Source organism: Schistocerca nitens, chromosome 2 (genome assembly GCF_023898315.1).
Source record: "Schistocerca nitens isolate TAMUIC-IGC-003100 chromosome 2, iqSchNite1.1, whole genome shotgun sequence".
In the NCBI taxonomy this organism is placed as follows: Eukaryota; Metazoa; Arthropoda; class Insecta; order Orthoptera; family Acrididae; genus Schistocerca; species Schistocerca nitens.
The window spans coordinates 592615410-592632938 of record NC_064615.1 but is presented as its reverse complement, the minus strand read 5'-3'; the positions used below and the strand labels follow the sequence as shown (position 1 = coordinate 592632938).

Sequence of the window (17529 nt, the reverse complement as noted above, 5' to 3'; positions counted from 1 at the left end):
AACAAAGGGATAGCAGCTGGCATCTTATACCATTTTCAGAAGTCATTTAACAAGTAACTGCCATTCTGAAAATTCTAACAACTGCTACAAAACAGGGAGAAATGTGCTGAAGATTCACAAGCGTCAACTGCTGCTCTTCCAACTCCAGGGAATATCAGATAGTGTTGTGCTAAAATGACAGGACTGGATAATTTTCAAGAGGACGCAATTCAGCGACATATACATGACTTAACGAATGGAAAGAATATCCAACCCTGAAGAAGGTGCTTCTCTCACTGCGAGTTATTTTCCAGTGAAAACCAGTCTTTCCATTATTCTGTTGCATGCTGGAACAATCTGTATGGTTGTACCAAAAGCTTTGTTGCTGTTTACATCAAATAATTCTGGTGACTATCACAAGGAAGTGATAGCATTGAAATTTAAATTTTTGTTTGTACACTCTTTGCATCCAAAGAGCGAAAAGAACTCCACTATAACATTGGATAATGCAACATGTTACTCTGTTCACTTGAAGAAAATCCCTACAAGCAGCAGCAGGAAGACTGATGTAGTGAACTGGCTAGAAAAGAACAGCCCAGATACATTTGACAGGGAAATAAAAAAGGTAGAACTGCTGGATATCACAAAAGAGCACAAAAAACGTAAGATCATTTATGATATTGATAAAATTTAAGAGGAAAATGGGCATATAGTGTTGTGGCTTCCACCATATTATTGCCATCTTAATGCAATGGAGCTTGTGTGGGCTCAGACAGAAATAAAAGTTTTAAATTAAAAGATGTTGAATTATGAGTGCGGGACGCACTGAGCAGTATTACTCCCAAAAAGCAGAAAAATACTGACAAATACACATGGCACACCTTGGAAGAGACGTGGAAGCAAGAAGGTGAACTGGAGGAGAGGGTGAAAGAGTTAATAATAAGATCAGGGGATGACAGCAATAGCAGCAGCAATGGTGAAGGTAGTGACAGTGACATAGGAGATGTGGATACTCCTGACACACACTATCAATGTTGTGAAGCCTACCTCTTCCTTAAAATGCAGGTAAGAAATGCTTCTATCCAATAAAATACTGAAACATCAATCTTTATTTTATCTTGACTTTTATTTCCAAACATTTTCTCTTTAATTATGAAGAGTGTTTTCAATCCCCCAACATTATCAGGGTTTTTTAACACTTCAGTAGTACAGCATTGCAGCAGCCACAAAATTTTCAATTGTGACATTCGCAGATGGGTGAGTGACACAGCATAACAACAATGAATGGTGCAGTAGCATTGGCAAGGTAGCCACCAGCTGTCACGGACCTTCTTTCAGCAGCTTGACTGTAGCAGGTAATTCAAAGAATTTTATTTTTCTAAGTTTGCTGAAAGGCACTTCACACACGTCTTCCCTCAAAAATGTGAATTTGATTAGCAACGGTCTGGAATGTGGAATGGTTATCAAGATGAGAGCAAGAATACTAAAGGTGGTCACTGAGGTATGTGGGCTGCGATGAAGGTAGGTCAAGCATTAAAGGTAACCTTATCTTCCAACAACTGCTACTCGGTACTGGCTACCTCTTCATGATAGCAGACTTTTAAGAAGAATTCTAAGGGTGAGAAAGAGACTTTTTCTACATATAACAGAACACATCACACAAAATACATGACAAATTTCAAAACAAAAAATGAAACGAAGAATACCTGTTCAGGTGCCACATGGCAGAAGTTTGATATCTTCTCTTTGACAGCCTGCCCTATGGGATTCTCACTGCGGCAGACAATCAGGTCAGGTGACAACCCAAGTCCTCTAAGTTCTCTGACACTTGACTGTGTTGGCTTTGTCTTCGGTTCTCCAGTTGAGCGGGGCTGATAGATTCATGACACATTTTAGTTATTTAAAGATATCTCTCATTGTACTCTTACAATATTTTATGACTTGATGAAAAAAAATCTGTCTAAATCATGCCATTACACAAAGTGGGAATGCTATACTTACTTGAGGCACCAGGGACACATGTGCACAGCAGAAGTTCTCTTTTTTGACTCTGAACTGGAACTGGCGGAAAGCTTCAACAAACGGCATACCCTCAATATCACCAATTGTGCCACCAAGCTCAACAATACACACCTATAACATTACAAGAGGTGTGTCACACATACATCACAGTAACTGATATGGATATACCCACACAAAAAATAGAAGTAATGTATGTATTGGAAGGTGACAAGGGTGAAGGGTTTATACCACAGTCAAATCAAAACAGGACTTGCAGACACTGGCACTCTAAACAAACAAACAGTACTCTCAGAGAAGGTGGAAGACACATGGATAAACGTGTATTCAACACTCCACACGGACATATTAAATATTTTGTAGGTGTTATTGCCAAATTGTAACCACATCTAAGTCTACATCTGAAAGCACAGTCTTCAACGAAGTACAACACTTAGCACTGAAAGTACATTTGTTACTAACACCAGTATACAGACAGAACAGAACTGAATTCCTGGACAGAGAGTGCTGCCATTTATACAAACATCGAAGATACCAACATACAAATATTACAAACACAAGAAAATTCAAGAACCTCCCAAGAATGATTGATAGCAAATACCAATAATGGCTGGTGGTCAGATTTGAACTGGTGATCCATAGCATGCTAACCACTAAACCACACTGCGTGCACCACAGCTCACTGCATTGCCCCCTATCCAAGACAGCAACCAGATGATTCGGAAGTTCCACTGGAGCCTACTACAGTACCTCGGCCCTGACCTTATCAAACGTCCTCTGCATGGCTGCACTTGCAGATTCTCTCATTCTGATCAAGTTGTTACATCCTTTTCACCATGATGAGGATTGGAGGCGACATCTCCCGCTGAAGTTTTGTGATTGTCAAGCAGGTCTTCAGTTTCCTTGAACGGAAAGTCCCAACATTGATTTGTGCCTCTGACTGTAGTAAAGCTTCAGATGGAGGACATGGACATTGTCTCTGCACTTTTCTCTTCTTGATGAGAAGTAGAGGAGGACAGCTAAGAACGTAGAATGAAATTTTCACTCTACAGTGGAGTGTGCACTAATATAAAACTTCCTGGCAGATTAAAACTGTGTGCCGGACCGAGACTCGAACTCGGGACCTTTGCCTTTCGCGGGCAAGTGCTCTACTGGCTGAGCTACCCAAGCACGACTCACGCCCCATGCTCACAACCCTACTTCTGCCAAAGGTCCCGAGTTCGAGTCTCGGTCCGGCACACAGTTTTAATCTGCCAGGTCTGTTGTTCTGTGGTGCATTACACATGGTAGAGGAGTTGGTTGTATCCACGTTGATCAGGTGCTGGGTTGTCATTTGACAACTGTAGTTTAACTCCAAGTTGGTCAAATCCATTCTTCATGGCATGTTTGGTGTGGCAGATTGGTGCTAAATATCGATACACCTCTCCTTCAACATTCCCTATTAAGTTCTGATGTATGGAATCAACATCTGTGGATGCCATCTCTTGCTTACTTTGACAGTTCCTTTCATTATCTGGCGTATCACTGTGGCACGGTAATGGTGGTCTTCGACAAGTGCCATAGGAACCACATTCTGGAGTTGATCATACTAATTTTGTCCAATCCTTTTCTGCCACATTCTGCAACATCTTTCATCATGTAAGATGATTTGTCGGCTTCTGTCATATTTGGATTCATAATGTTACATACAACCAAAACATTCTGAATGTTGGACAGTGCTGTTTTCCCATTGTTCTCAGAATGGTTTGGAGGTTCCAGATGAACAATGCATGTCTTTCATCAAGTCCTCTTCTACTGAACAAAGACCAATAAACTGAAATATTCTCTGCACAGAAACTCTCACATGGTTATTGTCTCAGCACCATGCACCCAGTAGAAACCAGTAACACAAAATTTTAGAAAGAAATATGTCAATGCCAACCATGGAAACAAAAATCAGCAGAGAAAATACAAACTGATATAAGCAAACAGTGCACTCCAAACTATTATTTGTACACTTAAATTTACCATTTTTAAGCCCAAAGGGACTGTTTCAAGTTTGCATCAATTCTAAACAAAGGATGCTGAAGAAAAGTGTACCTGCTGTTCATAGCATTCAATGAGACAGCGGGCTTCAATACAATGGGTGAACAACAGGGAGTCTCATCTTCCGTACAAGGACAAACCACTTAAACTGAAACTTCCTGACAGACAGGGACTCTAATCTGGGACACTCACCACTGAGCTGCCCAAACACAACTCAGACTGTCGTCACTGCTTTATCTCTGCCAGTACCTCATCTCCTGCCTTGCAGACTTCACATAGATCTCTTGCATAACTTGCAGGACCAACACTCCTGGAAAAAAGGATGTTGCAGAGACACAGCTTGCTTGTGCAAGGCAAAGGACCCAGGTTCAAATCCCGGCCTGGCAGAGTTTTAATCTGCCAGGAAGTTTCTCATCAGCACATACTCCACTCCAGAGTCAAAAATTCACTCTGGACACACACACACACACACACACACACACACACACACACACACACACAGAGAGGGAGACAAATGCAGCTCACACACACGACCACTGTCGCTCGCTCCCGCAGCCAGACTGAGCCTGACCCCAGCAGCCACAGACAGCACGTGTGTGTGTATTTCGGAAGAAGGCCTTCTGGCCAAAAGCTTACGTGTTTGGTAGTCTTTTAAAGATGCCTGTGTGACTCAACATCTCTGCTTTACAGTAAGTAGCAATCTATCCTTTTCATAATAATGTCATTACTCCATCCTGACTTTTCCACTGTAGAACAATGAGAAATACTATGTGATTGCTATGTCAATCAATTGATGCCATAATAATGGCAGTGACTGCTCATGTTCAAATTTCAAACTGTCACCTACTGAACTGCGCGAAAACACTTAAATGATTAGAGATACTGTTGGAGATACTGTTGCCTGAGTCTAAAAAGATGTTGACAAAAGGCAACAAGCAGTGGAAAAGCTTCAAGTATCTCAGCTGCAGGAACTGCTTCATGAAGGACACACGATCACTCAAGAAAACCCCTATGGGAAATGTGACTCCAACATTGAAAATAAGTGCATTCATCAAACAATCAAGCTGGCATAATGGGAAATGACATTGCACTGCAAGTGAGTATCACACACAACTAAACACAACATTCTGCACGTTGCTACGACATTTACTGAATTTGTTTACACTTTGAGCTGAAAATATTGACTTCAAAGTAGGACATGGTGGTTTCAAGTAGGACATGGTGGTTTCAAGGACAAGAAGTCTCACTGCATTGGGAGATAACTTTCTGGAAACCACTGTGACTTTGAATGAAAATGCCCCTACAGAACACTTATAGAAATAAAAAGCATGGCAGGAACATATTTAATATTTTTAAAAATTAAAATTTATAATCAACACGGACAAAAATGAAAGAGGTAAGTAATAATGGTGGTTTTTTGTCCTGACAAGACACCTCCCTTAACACCAATTCATCGCAAAAGAACAGACTATGACCAAGATGATTTACGTGGTTATCCAGGACTATGAAAAAGATGTAAAGTGTATGTTTGCATAACAACAGATGGTAAGTTATGATGTGTTCGTTTACATTGGAACATTTATTATGTAGGCTTTTTAAGTATTTGAATACATCTGATGTATCTGCTCAGCCTACTGTGAATATGCACACCACTGAAAAAAAAATTGGGATGCTACTCACCTAATAGAAGAGTGTCTGAATAGACACTTAGAAACAACAGTAAACTGTTTAAATTTTGAACAAGTCCATGTGTGATCTAGCGTTATAGGCTATAAATATTATATTATTTCTGGCATTTCCATTGATGTAAATTTCCATTTTCTAGTCTCTAAGAGTTTCACTTGCCTGTGGTACAGTTCCATCATCACTGACTGACTGGTGTGCAACTCTTTCAACCCATTCTTGAATTGCATCTGTGATGTGTGGCACAACTGGAAGAAAGGACATTAGTATTCAAACAGAGTTGCAAATGTAAATACACACTCCTCAGTTCATTAGCAGTTGGTATGCAACACCTAGACTCACAAAAAGAGGGAAACAAGTAATTGCACACATGCACCATAAAGATTAAGTTTCAGTTTCAACAAGGCAATATAACACAATGTTCATTGTTCTGCAATTTACTGTCACAGCCCCATGGAAAGCTTCAAAATTTTTATCAAACACAGTGTCACAAGGTAAAAACAATTTCTGAAACGCAAGAGAGTGCACCGTCACAGTAACTACATCTTGTCCCAACAGTAGTTGGTACACCTGACAAATTATAGACATTTCTCAAGTATCGCCAGCAGATGCCTGATGTCAAATATCTACTGTCCCCAGGAAATTAACATCAGCTGCTAGTTTATGAGATGTTCTAGTTAATCAATTACTCTTGAAAGTCAGAACTTAACACTAAGACATCTCAGTGAGTCTATTGGAAAAACTTAATTTGTCTCTGCACGCAGCAAAATTCTGCAGAGAATCTCACTTCTTTCATCATCAGTCCTCATAATTCTCAACAGCCTTCTACAGCACACCATCTCAAATGCTCTGGTTTCCTTCTATATGAATTTTTAAAGACAGTAACAGAAGTGCAAACTGTGTTGAGACTTAGATCATGCTTCAACATTGCCCATTGCCACAAGAGGGCAGCTGAGTCATGGGTGGCTAAGAAAGCAAGAGAAAAAGCAGCTAAACTTTGCTATGGGCTATCCACATCCTGGTTTTTTTCACAGTACAGCACAAATGTTGGCAACACTTGCACTTGTATGACTGGTGGCAACCAATTGGTGACGCATTCGTAGATAAAATGACAAGCTGTTAGCTGGGAAATGAGAAAATACGAATTACTCGCGTTATTTCTGCAAATATATTTTTGGTCAGATATTGACATTTACGATGTAAATAAAGATCAAAATACATAATTTTACTTACAGTGATGGGCTCACACAAATTACTCATGTTGTGTAGATGGCCCTTCCTTCAGATTTTACTATTGCAGTACATTCCCGTTTCTATTGGTAATATCTCTGGCAATTTGTATGGTGAAATATTATTAACAATTTATTCTTAAATTTGGAACGTTGTTGCGACAGACAGCTATGAATTATTCTTGTTTTAAGGATGGCCCTTTATTAATTTTCTACTTTTGCTGCAACTCGGTATTTCTGTTATCAATTGCTATAGGCAATTTGGCATTTTTTAAATGTTGGAACAGTTATTATGGGATCTGTATAATTATGGAAACTTTTGTTTTGTGATAGTCTGATCAGAAGTAACTTGTAAACAATAGTGATTTTTTGTCCCAATAAGAGAGAAATTACACGCATTGTGTAGGCAGCGTTATCTTTACTTTCTGCTGTTACTGCATCCTACTATCTCTATTATGACATGTGGCCTAGTAATGTCTAGATTAAGGGGAAAGGCGACACTTGAGCTGCAAGAAGGCCAAGGTAATGAATGCGAAAGCAAAGAACCTAGTTACGAAGACAGTCTGATCTCTAGGGTAGCCCAAAGACTCGGTTAGGTCAGAAGGCAACAGTTTGGTTGAGAGTTTGGGAAGCCAACGAATATGAAAGCGAAAAAACTTGTGGTGACAAGACTGACCGGGAGCATAGCCCGAGGTCTATGAAAGAGATATTGGCAGTGATAAACAGGTTGTAGCACACAAGTTCCAGTAACATCCTTCTTATATGCTGCACAGATTTTCCTGATCTGACAATATCAAAAAGGAGTGGGGCTGTGTAATGGGTGTTATAGCACTCCAAGCCAAACTAAAATTTTACTGAAAATATAATGTAATTGGTTAGATAAAAAAAAAATCTACTCACCAGTGGCACCAGGAGAGCACACATATAGAGGTATGGTATTTCAATTTGCAAGTTTTTTGGAGTCAGTGGCTCCTTCTTCTGGCAGATGCGTTGGAGGGAACAGAAGAGGGGAGAAGGAAAAGGACTTGTGAGGTTTAGGAGATGAGGGCAGTTTGGGAAAGTCCACAACCCCAAGTCAGGGGAGACTCACATTTAGGGATCATATGTTAAGACTTATTGTTGAGTGTCTGCACAAGATGATATCTGAAAACCTGAAAGTTTAAAGGTGGAAGGTACAGTAATACACAAGAGAGAGATTACTGCTAAAATATTGTGCACAAGTTAATGCAAGTGGAAAGCTAAGTGCATAAAGTGCATTCTATCTGGGTTTCCTCCCCCCCCCCCCCCCCCAAAGTTGTTAGGGCCTATATAAAGAAGGTGCTGCACAGTATCATCAAACAGTACACTTTTTCAGGAACAACCATAATTTCTTCTGATCATAGTATGAAGGCTTTCACGACCGGATGACATATCTTCTGGTGAACCTTCCGGGATATAAGGTCGTGGTCCATGAAACTGTACGATCGACAGTTAAGTTTTATCTCTGACAAAGATTATCTCTGCATATCACGTGTAACTCTTGGTCACGCCCACTTTCTACGATATATAAGTCGCTCTCAGACGTCCGACCCGTCAGTCAGCAAGACTCACCGGAGGAGAAACACCCCTCTGAAGATGTCCAGCGCAGCTCTGGACGAAACGTTAGGAGCTGAAGAGTTTCATGGACCACGACCTTACATCCCAGACGGTTCACCAGAAGATATAACCATAATTTCTGACTGCTTTAGGCCATACAAATGTTTGAATGATGTAAGGTTCAAGTACTTTACAGTTAAGGGGGGGGGGGGGGGGGGGGTAGGACATCAAATGTGCCAACTTGGAGCAGTAGAGGCACCATAGGACATTTTAATTTCTACTGTCTATACTTTTACAAACTCATACAACTGTCAGCATGACCAGGAAGAATTCAGGATTTACACTCATAGCAGTGGAAGTTCAAAAATATAACACAATAAATTTTTTTTAAATGTGAAATTTCATCATTTTTTCACTTACTATTGGCTACATTTGTTTCTTTACGTACACTTTCTTCATAAGTAAGAGAGATTCTTTGATGAATTTTGCACATCATACAAAACATACTTACAGGTTTATGAAACTTTAGAATTTTCCAAATCTATTAAAAACTGTGGTAAAAATTGAGATAAATTATATAGTTAGTTAAGTTTTTTCTAAATATGAATTTTAAAATGTAACAGCTCATTCATTTTTTCATAAATTAAATAAATCTAGATTTGTAAAAGTACAGACAGTGGAAATTAAAATGTTCTGTAGTGCCTCTCGTGCTCGAAGTCGGCCCGTTTGATGTCCTACCCCCCCCCCCCCCCCCCTTAACCGTAAAGTGACATTTAAGGAACCTGAAACAGATGGACACAAATAGAACTAAATGCACCTGATCAGCCATAATGAGATCTCTAAATATGACAACACAGTCCAAAAAACTATTTGATAGTTATCTGTTTGAATGTGTGGTGCACATTGTGAAAAGGAGGATTTAAAGCACTTCATAATGACCACAGCAACAGTGTACAAGCCGTAGTGTGATTTTCATTCCAATAAAATCCTGGTGACATTTTTATGTCTTCTGGAATTTATTAACTATTTCTACATTATTATTTTCTTGAAGATAGTCTCCTTCTATGAAAATAAATAAAAGGGCACTTCTTTTTATGTCACCCATGTTTTGCTACCTTTTATTTACAAAGCATCATTAGTGTCTTGTAATCCACAGCATCCCATAAATACAAAGAGCCATAACCTGTGTACCACAAAACTAAAGTCTTATTTTGTTGCATAAACAGGCCCTATCTGCGAGAATATACTGATGCTAACATTTGCGTTAAACTGTTTATTAGGTGTTTCTGTATGTCCATGTTTTTCTGATACATTTCTGTTCCATCATACCAAGATATATATTACACTGAAGGACGCTACGTTGAAATGCAATATTTGTTCCGTCCACGAGTGAAACCAAAACATCGTTCTTATTGGCTATACAAATCAGCTTTTCCGCCATATTAAGGTGCCTACCACCAGTCGCAGCAGGCATTACCACCATACGCTTCTAGGTAAGAGCACCGACAGCCCTTTGTAAAGTTTTACCAGAAATGCTTATGAAGCTGAAATATAGATGCACTTTAATGTACATGAACTTGTGTTTAGAATCATCTGCAAGATATACTTTGTGATCCTGCAGCACTTACACCACAAGAGGCGCATCTGCCGGACCCCATAACAGATCCATCTTATATGAGCAGTGACAATCCACAACATTCCCGAGTCAAACTGAAAGCTGACTTGGAGCACAACTGTTCCCATGGCTACCCTAGTACCAGATCCACCACCTCCGCCCAAATCTGCTTGACTAACTACATTCTCATCCATAATTACTTCTCATTTTAATGCAAAATCTACAACAAATTCGTGAAACTTCCACAAGTAGATGCACAGCACCTTTCTACCAATCAAGTGTTATCTCCTGGAATCTCGTGCACTGGATTCCAACTGGAATCACAACTGTAGTGGTGATGAGTATGGAGCTGCTGTAGATGCATGGCAACATAACCCCATGAAGTTACGAACTCATGTGCAGTCTAAGAGCAGGTCCAGTGGTGAGGGGCCTTCCAGACCAGCTGTTGGGAGTACAGTGTCTGCACTCCAGGTGAAGGAAAGGTGGGGCCTACCAGGGCAGCTGACGTGTTCAGTGGATGTCATCCTGGCAAAGGCGTGAGATGGCACTGTATGATGAGTAGCAGTAGAGGCAGTGGCAGAAGTTGTAGTCCTAAACTTAGGTTTGAGGGCAGCTGGTAGGTCATTAGGCTTGGGAGCAGCTGGTAGACTGTTGGGCTCGAGGGCAGCTGGTAGGCTGTCTGGAGCCCAGAGCTGAATTTTTCGTCAAGTGGCAGAGCAGTGACCTAAGTACCCATCTACGGAGGTATACAGGTACAATATCACATGGACATGCAACCTCACAGATGTGAGTAGGTGGCTGCAACTGCATCACCGTTTACCGCAACCTGCACACCATTTACTGGCACGGCTTGCACCTCCAACGTGCTGTGGTGGTTGCAGGACACTTGGCAGTAAACAGCTCAGAGACTCTTCTGCTGATAAACAATCTCCTGAGGTACAGTGGGGCCATACCTGGTCCACGAATCATTGCCACGAGTGTGGTGGCCAAATATGCAGGAGCCCAGTGCTGCATATACTACCATCTCCATTTTTACAATAGCTCTCCATCCAATGCCAAAAACTACTAACTGAGCAATAAGGAAAATCACAAACAAAATCCCAGACTTACACGTGGAAGTTTTCTTCATTACAAATTCCTTCTAAATCACACTTACAACTTGTTTGATGTTAATGTTAAAAAATATATCGGATCAACGACTTGTTTATAGTGTAAAACACTAAGATTGACGCGTTTCGGAAGTCAAGCTTCCATCTCCAGAATAATAAAAAGTAAAAGAACCTGTTAAAACTCGCTAAAATGGAACATGCACCAGGCACAATAAAATTGATAATAAAATTAAAACATCGTGGCTACTTCCCTTAGTGCAGCCGTGTCTTCCAAGGGGCATCTCCACATAGTAGCCACGACGTTTTAATTTTATTATCAATTTTATTGTGCCTGGTGTATGTTCCATTTTAGCGAGTTTTAACAGGTTCTTTTACTTTTTATTATTCTGATGATGGAAGCTTGAATCCCGAAACGTGTCAATCTTAGTGTTTTACACTATAAACAAGTGGTCGAGCCGATATATTTTTTAACATTGACATTCACAACCACGACCTCTCATCCAGTATGGATAAAATCATTGTTTGGTGTTACTTATGTAACATGTTTCAGCATACCACCACCGCCGTGTCGTGACCACATGAACCAAGCATCTCCAACCCAGACAGTTATCAGCTTCTCTTACAATATACTGAAGAAGTTTAGGAAAAGGGGTATATTTCAAAAAAGTCGCCTGGAACAGTAAATCAGGGGAGGCTTACCAGACAGTGTGAGATGGAATGACTGACTGTTGGGGACTCCATTGGACCTGATTTGAAAATCAGAGCTTAAAAGTGGAAGACAGGGTAATATGCAAAACATATATTACTGCGAACACATCATGCATAATAGACAGGTAATGAAAGATGTAGGAAACTAAAACATAGTGAAGAAAGGAGTAGTTACCGAGAAGAAATGCTGAGACAGAAGAAATTAACATAAATTAAGGCCGGGTGGCTGGAGAGAACCAAGGACATGTTGTAGTGCTAGTTCCCACCTGTAGAGTTCAGAGAAACTGTTGTCTGGGGGAAGAATCTAGATGGCGCATGTGGTAAAACAGGCACCGAGGTGATGACTGTCATGTTGTAGAGCAAGTTCTGCAACAGGATTGTGCGTGTTGATAGTATTCACCCTCTGCCTATGCCCATTCACCCTAATTGATAACTCGTCGGTAGTCATGCCAATGTAAAAGGCCAAACAGTGTTTACATAACAGTTTGTATATGACGTGAAATTTCACAGGTGGCTCTCCCTTTGATAGTCTATATTTTGCCAGTTACAGGGCTGGTATAGGTGGTGGTAGGACGGTGTGTAGGGCAAGTCCTGCAGCGGGGACAGTCACACTGATTACATCTTTGCCATATGGACTAATGGTGATGCTGACCTGCTAAATTCCTACAATCTTTAAATACCTTCTCCCAATTAAATTTCACATGTTCCTATTATGAGTCCCATGACACTTTCCTTGATACTGACCTCGTCCTCACCTAAGGCCAGCTATACAATTCTGTCCACATTAAATCTACTAACACCAGTACTTACATTTTGACTGTTTCCATCCTTTCCGTGTGACATATTCCCTCCCATACAACCTTGGCATTCAAGGGAAACACATTTAGTCAGATACAGACTCCTTATAGCAATACACCAGCATTCTCACCTCAGCCTTCACTGGACTTAATTACCCCACCAGCCTCTTTCAAACACAGGTTTCCCGGGCTATCACATCCAATCCTGGTACTGCTGATCCCCCCAAAAAACAAATTTGGAGTACATCACTTGTCAGTTTGTATTATCCTGGTCTTAAATGTATTAATCAGCTACTTCGACAAGGCCATGATTTCCTAAAATCATGCCCTGAAATGAGATCCATTCTGTCTAGAGGTGTTGCCCACAACACCTAGAATAGGTCTGACACCCTCCCAATCTCCACAAAATCTTTGTTAGATCCTATGCTGCTTCTGCACAATCTCCCTATCCTAATGGTCCTACCCCTATGACCATCGTCGCTTCAAGACCTGCCCCACGCATCCCCCTACCACCACCTATGCCAGCCCCATAACTGTTGCAGAGCATGCTCTACAACATGACAGTTGTGACCGCGGAACCTGTTTCACTATAAGCACCGTCTGGACTCTTCCTCCAGACACCAGTTCCTCCGAACTCCACAGGTGGGAACTAGCACTACCACGTCCTTGGTTCTCGGCAGGCACCTGGCCTTAATTTAATTTAAATTCTTCCTTCTCAGCACTTCTTCACAGGTACTACTCCTTTCTTCCCTGTGTTTTAGTTTTATACATCTTTCCTTTTCTGATCTGTCTATTTTTCACTGCCTGCTCCCACCTCTGTTACGTACAACGCAGTTAGCTTTTTCACTCTTATTAACTTGCACACAATGTTTTTGCTGTAATATCTGTCGTGCACATTACCGTGTCTTCCACCTTTAAGGTCTCAGGTTTCCAATCTCATTCAGTGCAGTCCCCAACAATCAGTCTTTCCTTCTCATCCCACCCAGGAAGTCTCCCCTGACCTGCAATTCTGGGTGACTTTCCTAAAACCTACCCCTTCCCCTAAACCTCTCCAGTCCTTTCCCTTTACCCCTCTTCCTTCCACTTCAGTCTTTCTCACAGAAGAAAGAGCCACTGGCTCCGAGAGCTTGCCTAAGTACTTTCTTTTATAAAAATACACCAAACAGACAAACAAATGGTAAAAAGTTGGAAGGACCAGAAGAATAGCTATAATAAAATTGAGATCCTATGAAAGTTAGCTGTGGCTCATCAAATGATTCTTATCAACTAGGCCTACTCAAGTATTCACAACTACTGAAGCACCAAGACAAAACAAACATAACAACAATGTATGATGTACTTTTCACACTTTTTCAAAATTCCTTCATCACAATAAATATGAGCCACTAACTAAACAGAATGCAGCTGTGACAGATTTAGATGGGCCAGGCTCTAATTTCCCCTCTTCATCGTACTGTTCATTGTGTTTTTTACTTCTACAGACGTAGAAGTAGGCCTAAACACATGAACACATTTTTAAGGTTTCAAAATTTTCAAATTTGAAGTACTTGACTAAGTTGTCCAACAACAGTATTTACTGTATGAATTCAGCTCTCAGTAACATAAATTAAAAAGAGATACTTGTAAAACTGAATGGACTGTTTAATAACTAAAGTTGGAAAAAACTAGTGGCTTACAAGGTTTCCAAAACAATGCAGACTCAGGGAGTTCAAGACTCAAGGAAAAGTTTACGAACGGTATGTGTGATAATGGGAAGAAAATAATTACACAAAGCCCTGGGGCAATAGAGACAGGTAGGTATGGGATATGATTTAGAAGTACCAATATACTAGATGTGTCAAAATTAGTATCTGTATTTAATTTTCTGATATACTAGTCAGAATAAATTTTTCAAATTAGCAGAAGCATTCGATATCACATCATCTCCGAACCAAACTGTCACCTTTCCACCTACTAAGACATCTGGCTATGCTATAGATAAGTACATCACTGCAGCTAACATACTGTATTCACATTTGTTGGCTTTACTAACAACCAAACTGGCACCTTCCTGTCTTACTTGGAAACCCAGGCTACACTACAGATCAGTCTGCCACGAAAACCTACATTCCAAAAACATAAATACATACAAAAGAAATATTTCCAGTATTCTATTCTCCTTCCGCTTGCACATATATGACAGCACACATTGCATTATAATTACATTTAATGTTCAAAGCCAGCATCCAGTACAGGGAACTTCACTTGACCCAGTTTTCCTTCCCTTTACTATCTGTTCACATACGGTTTCAGTTTTCTGTTCTGTCATAATCAAAATGGAACATTTAACAATCGAAAATTTTTAATTTGTTAATTCAATCATGAAGTTTTACTTGTGAAATTTCCATGTGCTAGTGAGAAATATATGAAAACAAATCAGAATATAAAAATGCCCACATCACACATATCCAAGAACAAAAAGGTTACATTACAGAACAAGATCAATTACTAAATGTCATCCATAGCTTCACTATTTTAAATACCTTGTACAGTTTTCCCTAGATAATCTCCCCGTCGTTCCTTGTTAATCACATGCTGATATATTTTTCCTGTGGTAATGTTATTGTCTCTGTGAAGTGTAACATCCAGAAACCTCTCGTAGTTTCCCAAGTCTAGGTCAACTTCTCCACCGTCGTCCAAAACATAAACTTCACCTGAAGAGAAGAGAATCAGATTGTTGCAAAGCTAAAGGATTTCTAGCATACTAACCATATCTTTCTTGGTTTAGTAATAAATACTTAACATCTATTCCAAATTTATGCTCCCACTGAGTCACTCTGATAAACAGAATCAGAGAACTAAATTTTACACCTGAACTTCATGACGGCTAACTAAGAAAAAGACAATTTTAGGTAACCTTTTTTTTTTTTGCTTCTCTTACAAACTATCAAACGCCAGTATCACAGTTGGATATTGTCATAATATACAGTATCTACCTTGACATCTACTTCAAATACAGACAATTCCTAGTGATAAAATAAATATCCACTACAGACAAGGCTTAACTACAATCCCTCCCAATTAAAATTTTATATTCCAACTGAGGATTCTTCTTACAAGAAAAATGGACCTATAAAACAAGTATGATAGTTACAATCTATGAGGCTCGATTGGTAAGTCATTGTGAAACCTGGAAATTAATCGGGGGAAAGACTGTCAAGGACATCATTTAAGACTGCGAGCATACAACACGAAATTTTGTTTTACACGATTTCCTCAGCGATTTTCGCATACAAATTAGTCTTTCTCCCGGCGTTTGAAGGATGTGAACTTTCAATGATGAAATAATATTTTTGCGGAAAGAAATTATTCAGCGGATGGCGTGGCTCAAGTTATATCACAAATCAGCTGCATTTGTGTAACGCAAATGTACTTCATCATAGTCATCACAAACTATATTCCCAGCGTCGTTAAAAAAACCACGTGGATTATGGCGCATTGTCAATTTACTGTACGAGTAGTTTCCAAATATGATTTACTGATAACATAATAACTAATAAATGAAAATACTGTTTTGCGGTTCAGGCTTTGTGCATGTTTCAATCGTTATTTTACGGAAAAGATATACTACATAAATTATTTCTTACCGTGTTCGTATGGAGAAAATGTACCCGCATCGATATTAATATATGGATCAATTTTAATCGAAGTAACTGGAATGTTGCAACATTTAAGAATTGTACCAAATGAACTAGCTATTACACCTTTGCCAACACCGCTAATTACACCACCAGTGACCAGAATGTACTTCATTTTTAATTAAAAAAAATCTACGACTTGTCCCTCCCGCCTCTGCTGTCCCTGGACCTGCGACAACCCGCACTAACACAACTTTGCCACTGGCGAAGACCGCGCCACGATGTTTGACGTTGTTGTTACTTATGAGTGTCATTTGCCTAGACACGGCTTACAATCTATAGAGGAATAAAAGTAAATTATCTCAGAACAGAAAGAACTATGAAAAAATTTAAAAATGAATAATGATTCCCACATGAGAGAAAAATTTAGTATTCTATATAAATAAATGTGTGGCGAAATCGTTGGTTGAAGTGAGTTCCTTAAATGTAAACATCAGCCCAAAATACTGATATATACGTCATTTGTAACCCAAAGATAACGTATCCCAAGCGAAAATTTCCTATTTTCATTATTTTCACCAACAGTCAATAACGAATTACGATGACTATAACAGTAGGGCTCTGCTGCATTTGGGTGGAGCAGGGTTCAAAATCCTCAACGTCCACCCACCCAGATTTGTGATTCCATTTTCCATGGGGTCCGGTAAATGGTCCCTTCCAAATTGCCACGGCTCATTTTTTGCTCCATACTTGCCCAAACCAATTTTGCGTTCTGTCCTTAATGACGTCGCTGGCAAGAAGTAATGTTTCGTCGTTGCAATGGATATCATTCACTGTTCATGTGTGAACCATTAGCATTTAATATTTACATTTTCGGGAACTTTAGTACCATTGTAAAAATGATCTTATACATAAATTGAAGTGATAGGTTTCAATTATATAGGGTCTTCACAAATGATTCATCGCGTTTTGGATACAAGTTTTCACAAAGTATTAAATTCAAAATAGTAAATGACTCAGTGTGTTAAAAAGTACACTTTCGAGTTCCTTACACATCGTTACAAATGTTCATTGTGTTCTCGTGTTACACAGCAAATATCTACGCTGTAGTCAATTTCGGTCCATGTCACTGTCAGTGTTGGCCAGCACAGCCGCGATACGGTCCTGAAGTTC

The 17529-nt window shown here is 39.8% G+C and overlaps 1 protein-coding gene across 1 annotated transcript in view; it reads right to left on the bottom strand.

Annotated features, from left to right (window-relative positions):
• The window catches only part of LOC126236660 (CTP synthase), a 78192-nt gene extending 61584 nt beyond the window's left edge, over positions 1–16608 (bottom strand). The window contains exons 1-5 of the mRNA XM_049946129.1: positions 16366–16608; positions 15262–15432; positions 5869–5954; positions 1981–2112; positions 1686–1850 (exon numbers count right to left, since the gene is read on the bottom strand). Coding sequence (XP_049802086.1) covers positions 1686–1850; positions 1981–2112; positions 5869–5954; positions 15262–15432; positions 16366–16531 — 720 coding nt within the window. The 5' untranslated portion in view covers positions 16532–16608. The remainder of the gene's footprint in view (positions 1–1685; positions 1851–1980; positions 2113–5868; positions 5955–15261; positions 15433–16365) is intronic.
• Between the last annotated feature and the right edge of the window lie 921 nt (positions 16609–17529).